Here is a 15,194-nt window from a genome sequence, read left to right as displayed (position 1 = left end):
GTTGAGGCCTGTTTTAAAACCACCAGGCGTAAGTCAGGGAACACATCTTGCAGAGGAATCATATAATGGTACTGGAAGAGATGGAAATAGATTTGTAAGGCTGGGGTCCCCCATGGAGGATTCGGAGGAGAGCATAGGGAAGCAAGGGGTGAGTTTTAGATGGGTTGCTATTTGTAAATCAGGATTAGAATAAACTGGGATTAATTAGCATCTAGGTGTTGTGATAAGTGGAGGTTGGTTACTAATTGGGTAATCTACTAATTGTAGGGAGTAGTAAAGTGGGTCTGGGGCATCATTGGTGACAAAACAACAATCACTCAAAGAGGGGGTGGTTAAAGCATTTTTCAGTTTCTGTATGACCTTGGGAGACACAGTGCTTACTGTTGTAAAGGGAAGACTTAACTGGGGGAGATACAATCTTGCATCCAAAGACCTTAGGAGATAGAGACTCCCCACTTCGGAGCTATAGGTGCTGTACAAATATGGTTTCAAAGTGAACACTTTCATGTGCTGATGATGCAATATAGAGTTGAAATATTTAGAGGGTGATACAGAGAGAAAGCAAGGAGAGGAGTGGGAATAAAAAAGAAAAGGACAGGGAAGGGGCAATAAAGGTGTGCATGGATTTTTTTTGTCCTTTTTACCCTCTTGAGTTAGGATCTTTTCTTCTTGATGCCTAGCCCAGTGTCTAGCATTTAAATGATAGTCAATAAATATATATTGAATGAATTAATCATTCAACCAATTTTGGTTCTGAAATACCAGGGAAGAAATGCAAATGAACTAACATATATTGAGAACTGCGTCTATGCCAGGTGTGGTGCTAAATCTTTTGTGAAATAATATAGGCTCAACTGCTCTCTCTCATCTTCCCTACAAGTTAGAATGTATCTAGTGACCTGTGGGGAGTAGGGATGGGATGATACAGATCAGTTTTGGTCTTTTGATTTTATTCCTTTACCTTGTATTTGTTTAATCTATTTCTGTTTACTACAGAAATAGAAAAAGGTCATTAACTTTTTCAAGCATAATTTCTCCCCCTATCTTGGAAATTGGAATTCCTTATCTGTAATTTTATTATTCCCCAGATCTTTTCCTCGCCTTTGTGCACTCCGCCACCGGGCCCTTCCAGGCAGCTGTGATCAATGTACTGTTAAGATACAGAGGTTTAAAATAAAGTTAAGAGGTTTAAAATAAGTCCCGTTAAATGACCTAGAGGCAAAGGTGTCAGCAGGTTTGGTCTTTTTCTTCCCAGCAAGCAAACTACAAACTTCCCGGGGAAAACCTTCCCGGAGGTCCGCGGGAGCCTGGGTTTCCGCCCCCCATGGTTTCTTCCCATTGGTTCCTCCTGGGAGCCTCCGCCCCACCCACGGTCCCGCCTCCTGGGAAGATGAACCAATAGGAGCGTGAGTTGTGGTTTAAACTCGGAGTCCGGGGAGCTCTCTGGAGGCCGAGTCTCGGATGAGTTTGGCTGTTGGTCCCGACGTGGGTGGACCGGGGGTTGGTGAGTGGCTGGGCGCGCGGGTCCCGCGAGGAGGAAGGTGGGCTGGAGGCTGGACGCCGGAGGGCCTGGAGGTCGGGGTCTGGGGCTTCCCGGGGTCGTCTGCGTCACCGAGCCGGGTTGAGCCACGGCCTCGTTCTGCGTGGGCAGCCCTCGTTCTGACGAGTACCAGGACCAGTGCCAGCCCCAAACCGCCGAGTCTTCTGGAACTTAGAGCCTCCGGCGCAGGTTTCAAGAGTTAAGAGCTGGATTAAATGCCTGTTGGCTCAAGAATGGGCTAAGCTCGCTCCTTAGCTCTAGTTTTTGCGTGGACGTGCTCAGGGTAGAAAGTTTGGTCTGTGCTACACCTTCGCTTCTCTCTTCTTCCATAACCCCCGGGGTCTAATGTGTGTTTCACACCCGCAGCTGGTCCAGAATGGCTACCCTGATCTTTGTTGATAAGGAAAATGGCGAACCAGGCACCCGTGTGGCTCCCAAGGACGGGCTGAAGCTGGGGTCTAGGCCTCGTAAGTAAGCGGGCTGCAACCCGAGTCCGGTATTGTCAATCAATTGTGGGCGTGTCCCGGAGCTGGGGAAGCATTCTTTGTACTTGACAACTTGAGTTAGGTATTACCGAATACCAGTATTGCAACGTGCTCCTGGGTCTCTCTTTCATGTTCAGTACTTCAGATAATTAAGAGGGTACCGAACCGAAGTACTGTTAGGCCTATGGTCATGCCACCGACAAAAGTGGAGGTTGAGTTTGGGGATGAGAGTGAGGCCAGGTTGATTTTCACAGCCAGCCTTCAAGCTGCACACGTGTTTATTGCCTGGATAACCTTATGGTAAGCCTTTTTCTTCAGCAGTCAAAGCTTTAGATGGGAGATCTCAGGTTTCAACACCACGGGTAGGCAAAATGTTTGATGCTCAAGCAGCCGTACCTAGAGTTGCCAGAAAGGCTTTGGGAACTGTCAACAGAGCCACAGAAAATTCAGTAAAGACTAGTGGACCTCTCAAACAGAAGCAGCCAACCTTCTCTGCCAAAAAGGTAAGTGTTGGCTACAAAGTCACTGTTGAAACACTTTAGCTCTTTTGACTCTTAAAGTGACTATAGGTATCCTACCTTGCTTTAGCTCTTGTGAATGCAAGGAAATGTAGGCTACCCAATATAGATTAACAGGAGGGAAGCATGGGACGCTTACTCCCTTTGTGGTCTTCCTCTGTGCTGCAAGATCAGAAGTCTCAGAAGCAGCTGGTGAATATTTTTGCCTCACCTGTTCTTAACTAGTGTGGAGAAGATTGATTGGTAGTATCTATGTATGGTCACAGAAAGGATTGAGAGGGAGGGTTCTTTGCTGGAGGTCATGGAGCCAAGGAGTTTAGGAGTTACCATCCTCCTCCCAAAGGCCTCCTGGAGGAAGCACCAGGTACTTTGCTAGCATGTTGACCTTAGTGTGTGTGCACGAGCTAACAGTCTGTGCATCCCAGACTGAGGAGACTTTGCTGTGAAAGATGACTCAGCACATAGATTTATACTTCATTTGCTAAAATAAATGGTTTTATTATGTATTAGGAAAAAAAAAACCCTAGTACTTTATATTAAAATAAGACTTGAGGTGTGGTTTAGGACAAGATATCTTTTTGAAAAACTAAGTTGAGTAAGAGAAATGTTAAGTTCAAGTATTGGAAGGCTATGACAACAATAATGAGAATATGACACAGAACTGAAGTGTGGGAAACCCTGCTTTAAGGATTTCTCTAGGTATGCACATATGACATAAGGTTGGATCAGGAATGTTCAGGCTTCTGCTTTGGCCTGCTATAGTACACTGCCTATCTGCCAGTTTTGGATTAGGGAATTATCCAGGCTTCTAAACTGCTTAACTGTCTTTTGCTGAATCTTACTCAGTGTGTGTATTTCAACTTAATATTAACCAAGAAAATAATTAAGGTAGCAGTGATGGGGAAACAGATGGAAATCACACTTCCAAAAACCAAAAATGGCTTCTAGGATTAGCTTCTGTGTGGGTGAGTCATGCTGTTTTCTCTGACAGGTTGAGTGACTGAGTTGATTAGCTCTGAATTAACTCTGCCTTCTTGGTGACTTATGCTGAGAGGTGCGGGTACTTAAATTTCAAACTTAACTCTTGAGCCATGCCACTAGAATTGCTGGCAGAATTGTATTGGTATGTAATTATGAGAACTAAGGATTATGGTTTTTTAGAAGTCAGCATGAGATTGAAAAACTGGTGAAGCAGTCACATGTCTTGAAGAAGACTGAGGATCTTTTGTCCTAATCAGTTGACAAGGCTTGCCTTTCACTAATTCATATTTTCTTGGATGGTTTTAGGTGACCGAGAAGACTGTCAAAGCAAAAAGCTCTGTTCCTGCCTCTGATGACACCTACCCAGAAATAGAAAAATTCTTTCCCTTCAATCCTTTAGGTAGTATTCTTTTGGTATTACAAAAATGCTTTAGTTTTGAGTTTCTCTTAGAATCCGATTCAGCTCTAATCTGATATGGATATGAATGTGAACTGTGACCCAAAACTGTAATAAGACTGTCTAAATCTGGGTTTCTTTCAACAAACGTACTTGTTGGCAGATTTATTTGTAAGGAACATCTTAGGTCAGAAGGGGAATTGGTACAAAGATGTGGAGAACATTGTTTCTGACCTCAAAAACATAAGGGAGATAAGATGTGTTCACTAACATTGAACAAGTCTAAATGGGACTGTATTTTTGGCAAGCCTTTTAGAAAGTGAGTTTTATGTTAAGTTGAACAGTGTCTGAAAAAAATCCACATACTCCGTGATAGCATGTGTATTTTTACTCTGTCCGCCTGCTAATGTATCTGAAGTATTTTCTGTTATAGCAGCACCTTTTCAAGCTTTAATCTACTTCCACTGGAGGAGAGGCTACTGTATCCAGGCTTTGGATGCAGTGGTTAACAAGACAGGCCCACGTTGATGGAGCCCATGATTTGGAGGGAAAGTCAAACACGAACAAATTCTCTCACTATAAGTGAGAAGGAGAAACCAGCCCATTGGGGGAACTGAACCTCACCTGGAAGAGCAGGGAGGCTTTCTCTCAGGAAGTGCAATGATGTGGCCTTTTAAAGGATAACGGGGGAGAGCTAGGTGAAGCAGAGAGGGACCAGGCAAGAGCACCACATCTATGTGTGTGCAGAGATCCTGAGGTGGAGCAAAGGACTGGAGTGGTTCTGGGACAAAGGCAGAGGGAAGGATGACAGAGGTGAGACTGTGGGCAGGTCCTACAGCACCTTCTAGGTTTCTGAGCTGGCATTTTTGCCCTTTCATCCAAAGGGCATTTAGTCATTCTGTACATCCAGGTTGTCTCTGGCTTTTATATAATACATTTTATATAATACAATTCTGCAGTTTTCTTGAAATTGTATTGTTGTGAGTTTGTGAGGATAGCTGAGTCTCAGAGGGTATGTGATTAAGATTTGATAAAATGGAGTGCTTCCATGCTAATGATTACCATTCACCCATTAAGGAAAATGAGGTAGATTTATGCATCTTGATCAGGAAGGAGGACTTCCATATGCTGTGTTTGAGGAAAGAGATACGGCCAAGTTGTCCTCCAAAATAGCATAAATTACTGAATTCATGTACAGTGGCTGAGGATGCCTGCTTCTCTAATCTCTAGCAGCAGATGTTTTAAAACTCTTATCAAAAGGGCAATGGGTATCTTATTGTTTTAAATTGGGGAGCATGTATGTGTGGTGAGCATACTTGATTATTGGCCTCCTATAGTTTGTTTTTTAATTTCCTGTTGGTATTTTTGTTTTTCTTTGATAATAGGTCTTCCTTTCCTTTTTCCTTTTCTGTAACAGCTTTTGTGGATAAAGGAAATTAACCCTAATATGTTGCAGACTTTTTCCCTCTGGAGTCTTTTGTCTGTTTATCGTTTCCTTTATAATTCAGTGTTTTTTGTTTTTTTAAAGATTTTATTTATTTGTGAGAACACCGAGCACCGAACACAAGCAGGGGGAGGGGGCAGAAGAAGAGGGAGAACCGGACTCTCTGCTGAGCAGGGACCCCGAAGTGGGGCTTGATTCTGGGACTTTGGGATCCTGACCTGAGTCAAAGGCAGATAGATGCTTCACCAACTGAGCTGCTCGAGCACCCCATATAATTAAATGGTTTTAAATTAAATAGTTCCATATCACTCAATTCCTTCTTAACTTCTGGGTTTTAGTCAGTCTTTAAAAGAGCAGACTAATTCCTAGTATTTAGGCTTTAAAGAACTTTCACACTTCAAAAAACGATGGTTCTCCTTCCATCTTTGTTCTTTTGAGGAAATGCTAAACCCCTCAAAAAGAGGAAAGAATTAATATTTAAATTCTCTTTCTGTTACTGTCAAGAAAAATATGCTGTATTCTTTTTTTAATTAAAAAATTTTTTTCGAAGTAATCTCTCAGCCCAGTATAGGGCTCAAACTCAAGACCCTGAGGTCAAGAATATCATACTCTACCAACTGAGGCAGGTGCCCCCCCCAAAATCTACTTTAATCCTAAGAAGTAAGGCACTTGAATTATAAGAAGGAGTGAGACTTAACCCAATAGTTCTTATTTTTGTTGTGGGATTTTTACAACCCTTAAAAGCTAATGAAGACCCCAGAGAACTTTTGTGTGTCATTTATCAATTTTGATTCCTAATGCAGGATATTTAAATAAAAAAATGAATTTCTTAAAAAAAACAACAACAACCCATTACATTAATATAAGTAACTTTTTTCTAAGACCTAAAAATAACTTTTTTAAAACAGAAGAATTGTGTTGAAAACTTGCTTAATTTGGCTTAACATAAAGCACTGGGTTGTCCTCTGATTCTGCATTCAATCTACTGTATCTCTTGTTTTGGTTGAAGTACATGAAAAAAATCTGGCCTCATACAGTTAAGAAAGGGAAGAGCAGGGCACCTGGGTGGCTCAGTGGGTTAAGCCTCTGCCTTCTGGCTCAGGTCGTGATCTCAGTGTCGTGTCCTGAGTTGGAGCCCCGCATAGGGCTCTCTGCTCAGCGGGGAGCCTGCTTCCTCCTTTCTCTCTCTCTGCCTGCCTCTCTGCCTACTTGTAATCTTTCTTTCTCTGTCAAATAAGTAAAATCTTAATAAAAAGAAAAAAAAGAAAGGGAAGAGCATTTCAATAGTCTTTTCAAATAAGTGTGGAGAGTTTTCTTTCCTACCAGACCAAAACCCAACAAGTGGCAGTTTCCAAATGTAGGGTTGCAATGTGTAATCTGAAACCTTAACAGTGAACATTTTGTACTCTGACAATAAGAGCTAAAATACATTGGGCTGTTCTGCACTTTGAATGTATCTTTTATTTTTTGCATTTATCACACATTGATCATTTAGAAATAATGATTCACTGGGAACTGTAGCTCATCCAAATGTTGAAGTGTGTCATTATGCAGTATCAAACACACATTCATTAACGCCACCACGGATCTCATCAGAAAAGTGTATTAGGAAGTTGGCAAGCTAATGACTGCAGATAAGTTTTCCAGAATTCTAGTTTTTTTTTTCTTCTTGGAATTGTGATCATTGGCAATGAATATTGTGTTTCTTGAAGTGATAGAACTTCTTTCATTCCTCTCAGAAAATGTGCTACAAATACCCAAGTCTGCGTAACCAGTTTGTCTTTCCATTGTTGTTTCAACTAAATAGTGTTCCAGGAAAAAGGCCTCTAGTTTAGCTTGCAAACCGAGTAGTCATGCAAATCTTGTTTCCTTGAGCTTACCTGGTACTTTGGTATGCAGCAGAAGTGCTTTATGGCATACTTATTTCATCATACAGAATACTAAAAAGACAACTGTTCTTCAGGGTTGAGAGCTAATAAAATTAATACTTCTTACTGCAGATGGTAAAGTGAGATGTGAAGCTGGCAATTTTTTACTGCAAGTGAATGGTATTGAGGAGTAGTGACTATAAAATATAGTTTATTGCCACTGCCTTGATTTGTGCCAAGGCACAGCAGTTCCATCCATCATTGCTTTTGTACCATCACTGCAAATGTCAACACAGCAGAAGAAGGTGTTAATGTTATTAAGCACAGAGTTTGACCTCATTGTTCCACTGAAAGTGTCTCAGACCCCCAAGGGGCCCCTGACCACTCTGAGAACCACTGCCTTGATAAAGTGCTTTGTCTTTGTGGCAGATTTTGAGAGTTTCGACCTGCCTGAAGAACACCAGATTGCACACCTCCCCTTGAATGGAGTGCCTCTCATGATCCTTGATGAGGAGAGGGAGCTTGAAAAGCTGTTACACCTGGGCCCCCCTTCACCTCTGAAGATACCCTCTCCACCATGGGAATCTAGTAAGTGAACAAGTGCCCTTCTAGAAGGGCTGTGGATTATTTGTGTCATAATGCTTCCATTACTGTGGGGGCAGAATTGTGTAGAAGATTAGCCTATAAGTAATTTCTGTTTCAAACTTCAGAGATGAAGTTTCAGAATAATGAAAACTGCTTTCAGTTGGTATTGTTTTCAGTCCCAAATGCCCAGGTAAAATTAAGTCCTTCTGGAATCTGGACAGTTTAGATGCAGAAAATAAGAGTAAATTTAGGATACAGCTTCATAGCTTATAACTTGAAGTGTAATAAACTTGTTTGGAATGAGAATCCCAAGTTCTATCCAAAGCTAATCTAGGATCAAGACACCTGAGCACAATAGCACAGAATGGTAAAATCTTACTACCAAGGTGGGAGGCCTCTGTATGTTTTCTATTTGTTCTGATGGGATAGCGTATACTATTTTATAAATTACCATAGTGATATTGTTGGCTCTTACTTGGGTCTCTCAGAGCAATGGAGTTTCAGGTATGTCTAAGATTTATTTCCTAATGAAGTTTAATGCTGGGGTTTTAGCCACATTTCAAGAATTGAGTGTGTGTGTGTGTAGTGTGTGTGTGTGTGTGTGTGTGTGTGTGTGTGTCTAGCTGGGGTGGAGCTAGAGATTCATTAGACAAAGGGGAAAATAAGAATTTGTGAGTAAAATTGACAACCAATGTCTGTTGAGATGGACTAAAGCGTTTGCAGATATTGAATAAGAAATTCCTGTTTTCTAGATCTGTTGCAGTCTCCAAGCGTTCTGTCGACCCTGGATGTTGAATTGCCACCTGTTTGCTATGACTTAGATATTTAAATTACTTAGCATTTAATAGTTTGTATGTTTTGTATTAATAAAGCAACTCTTTAACAGACTCTTCCTAATCTCGCAGTTGGTATTCTTTGGAATTTGCTTAAGATGGTATGAAAATTAGTGGAAGTGTTTGACAAGGAACCATAATCTGACAATAGAAGTATATTTCATTTGAAGACTTACCTTAAAACCCTTTGGTTTGTTTTAACAGCTTATTTTAGACGCTGCCACTGTTCTCCCTGAAACATACACCCCTCAATGTGTACTTTACTGCCTTTCTGTGGCCATTAACTAGTGACAGTTATTAGATCTCTTAATTAGAAGAGCCACTTCTAGCTCATTAAATATCTATTGCTAAGTATTCTTTATTGCTGGTTCTATTTGGTTTCTAATGACTTTAATACTCACTCTTCGGTAATCAGAATTTGAAAGGCTCTAAATCTTCTGAGAACTCTTCCTCCCTGGGATCTTCAATTAGGTTCTTTCAAGAGCGCAGCAGATAATTTACGGTTAGTAATAACCACTCTTCACCTATAGGAAACTCTGTTTAGTTGCTAGGTGCCACTGTTTTGGGACCTGTTTTAAGTATTTAATAAGCATTATTGTGTTTCAAGTTTATGACCCTATTTTTCAGATGAGAACTGTGAAGTGCAGAAACTCATTGATATGCCAGAGACGTGAAGAGCTATCACTTTGACTCCCAAGTTGGGGATTGGGATCAAAATATCAGAGATTGTAAATGGTTGCTCATGGGTTTTCTTTTTTGGAGGGCTGGGATGGAGGATATTAAAAAAAATTGTGGCCACCATTTAAAATTCCAAAGTATCACATACCTCTGGTTTTGGAGCTTCTCTTGGTAAAGGAGATCTGGCAATAGTTGGCCCTTGTTTCAAATACTTGGACGGGCAGTGGAATGCTTGCTGCCTTTTGGGTGGGCTTTCTGTGCTATAGACCCTAAATGAAATAGCCCGAAGGGACAACTGAAGTGTCCTTCTACTGTCTCTTTTCGCTCCAGCTCCCTTCATTCCCTTTACTTGCCTGGGCCATGGAGTCCAGTTGAATTGATCCTTAATACCAGCCTATGTAGGAAGCCTCTCTCCTGTAAGGTCTGTAGCATTTGTAGTCAGAATCTGAACCCTTTTCCATCGTTATCGCAGTTGGTATTCTATGGGATTTGCTGGAAACTGAAAGCTAGCAGAAGTGTTTAACAGACTAGGGTCTGTAATCTGACAATCGTTTATCTTATTGAAAAACTTAGGGATGCCTGTGTGGCTCAGTGGGTAACTCTCTGCCTTCAGCTCAGGTCATGATCTCAGGATCCTGGGATCAGGCCCCACATCGGGCTCTCTGTTCAGCGGGGAGCCTGCTTTCTCCCCCTCTATCTCTGCCTGCTTCTCTGCCTACTTGTGATCTCTCTCTCTCTTTCTCTCTGCTAAATAAATAAATAAATAAATAAATGAAAAACTTAAAACCCTTTGGTTTATTTTATTTATTTTGAGAGAGAGAGAGTGTGCAAGAGAGAGTGTGAGTGGGGAAGGGCAGAAGGAGAGGGAAAGAGAGAATCTTAAGCATGTTCCATGCCCAGCGCTGAGCCCGATGCAGCCTGATCTCATGACTCTGACCTGAAATCAAGAGTTGGATGCTTAACCGACTTAGCTACTCAGGTACCCCTTAATGGTTTATTTTAGAAGCTGCCACTTTTCCCTGAAACCTAAACCCCTCAATGTGTACTTTATTGCCTCCATTGTTCAGAAGCAAACAAGGAAGTGGCAAGATAGGCATGAAATACTAGGAACACATACACTGATCTCGATCTTAAAAAATTTTTATCTTCAAAATATAACTGAATCAGTCTGAACTTCTGTAATTAGTAGACTCCTAAAAGAGAAAATAAGACTATTAGGACACTTGGTTTTAAGGAAGAGTGTTAGATCTACCATCCTCAGATATAGAAGGGCCCTGTGAAAACAAAGTGTGATTGTGAGTGGTTTTCATACTCTGTGATAAATTTAGAAGCTTTGGAAAAGGGTCTCTTGTGGTAGAAGGAAAAAAGGACTGAGAGCCCGGCAGCTAGTTAGTACTTTACCAGCTAGTTAACTGTCCTTGGTGATCTCTCTTCATCTGCTATTAATCCAAATACAAAGTGCTTGGGGTGCCTGGGTGGGTCAGTCTGTCTGACTTGATGTCCACTTTGGATTTTGGCTCGGGTCATGATCCAGGGTGTTGGGATCTAGCCCCACGTCAGGTTCCACACTCAGCACAGAGTCTGCTTGTCCCTCTCCGTCCCCCTCTATTCCTCTCCCCTTGTTCTCCCAGGTGTGGGCTCTCACGCTCTCTCAAATAAGTAAAATCTTAAAGGTGACTAATGTTGGTCGTGGCTTTGAGAACTTTAGACAGAAGCTTCTCCATTAATATAGGTAATTTTTATTCTGTGGGGATTGCTGCTATTTATATACATTTTAGTAAGTATCACGTGTTTGGCTTCATTACTTCATTACTTAAAGCTTACAAGAAGTCCTATTTGCAATTCTAGTCTGTCCAAGTGATAATTCTCTAAGTTGATTGTTTTTGGGGTAGGCAGTCACACCACACCAGACCATAAGGGTGCTCTGACATGAAAAGTCCACCCATACCTAGCGTACACCTCCATTGACGTTTTTCGGGCTTCAAATTCTGATGAACCCTCAATAGGAACATGAAGCTTTTTAAATATGTTAATGTAAATATTCTGTCAGACCAATTCTGAGCAATGGTACCAAGCCACAAAAGGGTCAGTACAACCATTAAAATTCCCAAGTTGACTTTGTTCTTTCCATTAGTTTAATCAATCATGTACACAGGCCTCTCTGTACTAGGGACCAGGGCTGTGATGGTTAAGTGACACATTGCCCCTGCTCTCGGGCCTGTTGTCCAGTGGGGGACACTGGCAGGAAATGCTGTCAGGATACAGGAAAATGAATTCAGGGGTGGGAAGAACCAGCTGCTGGGGAAGCACTTTCCAGCCCAGTTTAGGGAAGGGCAGAGGAGGCTTCCTGAGGAGAAACCATGGATGGACACTTGATGGAAGAAAAGTGCTCTGGCCTGAGGAAACAGCTTCTGCAAATGCCAGGAGGCAAGAGAACACAACTTGTCGAATGTTGAATGAAAACGAACTCCCCCATCCCCACTCCTGCCTTTATTTTTATTTTTTCCTTTTTCTCCTTCAGGTTTGGGCAAGGACTGTGGTTGGTAACAAAGGAGTCTGGAGAGTAAGGCAGGGGACACATGGCTTTGTAAACTCTGGCAAGGGGCTTAGCATCTGTCTTAGGGATGGGATGTTAGGGGCCATGGAAAGGTTTTAAGGAGGGGAGTGACAGGGTGAGGTTTGTGTTTCAGAACCTCACTGTGGAGGCAGGGAGACTGCTCTGGAGTCTATCATAGATGATGTTGATGAAATGACTTGAAGAGGTGACCATGGAGAATGGAATAAGTCTTCAGGAGGGATCTAGGAGTTGGACTTGGCAGGGCGGCAAATGGTGTGGAGATAGCACTGGGAAGTCAGTGATGCCCGGGAGCATCCCTCACAGGGGGGTTCCTGTAAACACATTTGTGTTTACAAATGTGTTTTTTGCTGCATAGCTTGTAATTGGAATATATGATACAGATGCACACTGGAATTAAATATATTCATTAAAAGGGAACTAGGGGTGCCTGGGTGGTTCAGTTGGTTAAGCGACTGGCTCTTGATTTTGGCTCAGGTCATGATCTCAGGGTCATGATCAAGCCCTGTGTCAGGCTCCGTGCTCAGCACAAAGTTGACTTGAGATGCTCCCCTCCCTTTATGCCTCCCCACCACTTGCTTGCTTGCTCGCTTGCTCTCTCTGAAATAAATCTTTTTTTTAAAAAGGTATCTATATATGTGGCCAAGGAAAGATAACCATGGGACTTTTTCGTTGTCAAAAGCAGGTTACAGAACAGGATCTAGGATCACTTTTATTTAAATATACATATTATGAGACAGAAAAGCATAGTGACAAGAAGTGAAAAATGAGACTGTGGCTCAGCAATGTAGTTCCTCTGTGACCTTGGGCATATCATTTAACCTCTCTGAACTTCCGTTTTTTCATTCATGAGACCCATGATAGAGTTTATCATGAAAGGTTGTCAGGAAGAGTACGTGAGCTACTGCATGAACACAAAACCAGCTTGACTTGTAGTAAGCCTTTTAGTTTCAATTATGGTTAGGTTATTTGTGAGCATAAAAATATCCATAAAACCATACATTCATGCCTTACTGAGGTTATCTTGTGTGTGCATATGGGAGACCAGCTTAAACTTATAAAAACTTATATATTAATAGGATTACACCATTTAAAGAAAGAGAAAATGCTCCTCCCTCTGGAGGCTGGAGAGATTGTCTGAGGTCATACTTTTTTTTTTTTTAAGATTTTGTTTATAAGAAGAGCAAGGAGGGGGAGGAGCAGAGCGAGAGGGAGAAGCAGACTCCCTCCTCAGCAGGGAGCCCGACGTGGGGCTCAATCCCAGGACCCTGAGATCATCACTTGAACTGAAGGCAGATGCTGCACCAACCTTGCCACCCAGGCATCCAATAATTTTTTTTTTTTAAAGAAAAACATTTATCCCATTTGTCTTGATAACAGTCAAATGAATCCCTGTGTTCTTGCCCATGGGCTTTATTGTGGAGTTAGGGGTGTTGGGTTTGAGCCTTACCTTGAGCCCTTAAGGTTCAGGGATGCCTGAACACCCAGTTCGTGAGTTGGGATGGGCCTAGTGCAGCTGATTCTAAAATGGCCCGATAGGAGGCTGGCTGGGGTAGGAGATGGTGCTTTGGTGTTAGTGCCTTTTGAGAGCTGAAGAGCCTTCCTGGGGCAGATCACCCAGTGGGGCCAGTCAGCATTCGTACAGATTCATGATTAACCAACTTTGTGTGTTGACCGGGGCACGCAACATTGCCCGGCAGTTTTACACTGATACCATTCTTCCACTTGGAGGCCACTCTATTCCTACCTCTCCACTCTTTAAACTTGAGTCTGTCTGCTACCACCCCTGCCTCTCAGGTGCTGAACCTCCCCCTAGTAGAGGCGGCAGGAGTCGACAGGAATGTCCTCTTCTTGCTGCCATTTATTCCACAACATCTTGCAACAGGGGTGTCCTGCCTGGCTCACGTCCCCTTGTCCCCTCTTTGATTATCTCCCCCTCCCATTTTCTCGTGTGTGTTTTGGGGAGGGACTCCAGCCTCTGCAGTCTCCCTTTTGTACCTAAAACTCCTTATTTGTCTCCACCTCTTTCCAATGACAAACTCCCTGTGTGATCTTCTGCAGTCCTGTGGTTTGAAATCCCACCTCTCTGCCGCATTGCTGTCTCTGACCCAGCTCTCTCCCCTGAACTCTCTGTAGTTGCTTACTAGATCTCAAGTCTCCTCTGTCTAAACTGGAGCTCTAGTTTTTCCCCTCTCCAGTCTGCGCCTTGCTAGCCTTCAATACCTTAGTAAATGGTGTTTACTCCTGCCACAAACCTGGGGCTATCCTTGTCACCTCCTTCCCTCCCCACATCTATCCCCATCACAAGCCTGATAATTCTGCCTCTGATATATATTCCTGGTTTGTTCACTGCTTCCCACCCCTCAAATGCAAACTGTAATTTCTCATGATGACCAAAGCCCTCTAACTGGCAGTTCTGCTTCCACTCATACCTCTTCCAACCCATTCTCCACCATTGCCAGACTGAATCGTATTTTATTTATTATTGTTTTTTAAATTAACATATAATGTATTTTTGCTTCAGGGGTACAGGTCTGTGAATCATCACTTTTACACAATTGCCAGCACTCACCATAGCACATATCCTCCCTAGAGTCCATAATCCAGCCACCCAACCCCCCCGCCCCCCAGCAACCCTCAGTTTGTTTCCTGAGATTAAGAGTCTCTTATGATTTGTCTCCCTCCTAATCCCATCTTGTTTCATTTTTTCTCTCCCCACCCCACATGACCTCTTGCCCTGCCTCTCAAATTCCTCATATGAGAGAGATCATATGATAATTGTCTTTCTCTGATTGACTTATTTTGCTTAGCATAATACCCTCTAGTTCCTTTCACGTCGTTGCAAACGGCAAGATTTCATTTTTTGATGGCTGCATAGTATTCCATTGTAGATATATACCACATCTTCTTTATCCATTCATCTGTTGAAGGACATCTAGGTTCTTTCCATAGTTTGGCTATTGTGGACGTTGCTGCTATAAACGTTCGGGTACACGTGCCCCTTTGGATCACTACATTTGTATCTTTAGGGTAAATACCCAGTAGTGCAATTGTTGGATCGTAGGGTAGCTTTTCTTTCAATTTTTTTAGGAACCTCCGTACTGTTTTCCAGAGTGGCTGCATCAGCTTGCATTCCCACCAACAGTGTAGGAGGGTTCCCCTTTCTCCACATCCTCACCAACATTTGTCATTTCCTAACTGGTTAATTTTAGCCATTCTGACTGGTGTGAAGTGGTATCTCACTGTGGTTTTGATTTGTATTTCCCTGATGCCGAGTAATGTTGAGCACT

General features: G+C 42.4%; 1 protein-coding gene across 7 annotated transcripts; it reads left to right on the top strand.

Moving 5' to 3' along the window:
• Window positions 1-1,406: 1,406 nt before the first annotated feature.
• PTTG1 (PTTG1 regulator of sister chromatid separation, securin) lies at window positions 1,407-8,825 on the top strand. Of its 7 annotated transcripts, none has more exons than XM_080804650.1 (6): window positions 1,407-1,504; window positions 1,907-2,007; window positions 2,344-2,528; window positions 3,831-3,924; window positions 7,663-7,821; window positions 8,571-8,825. In XM_080804650.1, exons 2-6 carry the CDS (start codon window positions 1,917-1,919, stop codon window positions 8,645-8,647), a joined length of 606 nt encoding a protein of 201 aa, XP_080660776.1. In that variant the 5' UTR covers window positions 1,407-1,504; window positions 1,907-1,916; the 3' UTR covers window positions 8,648-8,825. The 7 variants fall into 7 exon arrangements, with proteins under 7 accessions (XP_080660776.1, XP_080660781.1, XP_080660778.1 ...); XM_080804655.1 differs by having other exon boundaries at window positions 1,411-1,504; window positions 2,347-2,528; window positions 8,571-8,713; XM_080804652.1 differs by having other exon boundaries at window positions 1,483-1,729; window positions 8,571-8,713.
• Window positions 8,826-15,194: the final 6,369 nt, after the last annotated feature.

Source organism: Martes martes, assembly GCF_963455335.1.
Source record: "Martes martes genome assembly, chromosome: 5".
NCBI lineage: Eukaryota > Metazoa > Chordata > Mammalia > Carnivora > Mustelidae > Martes > Martes martes.
Note: the sequence above shows the minus strand (reverse complement) of the source record. Positions and strands in the feature narration are given on the sequence as shown.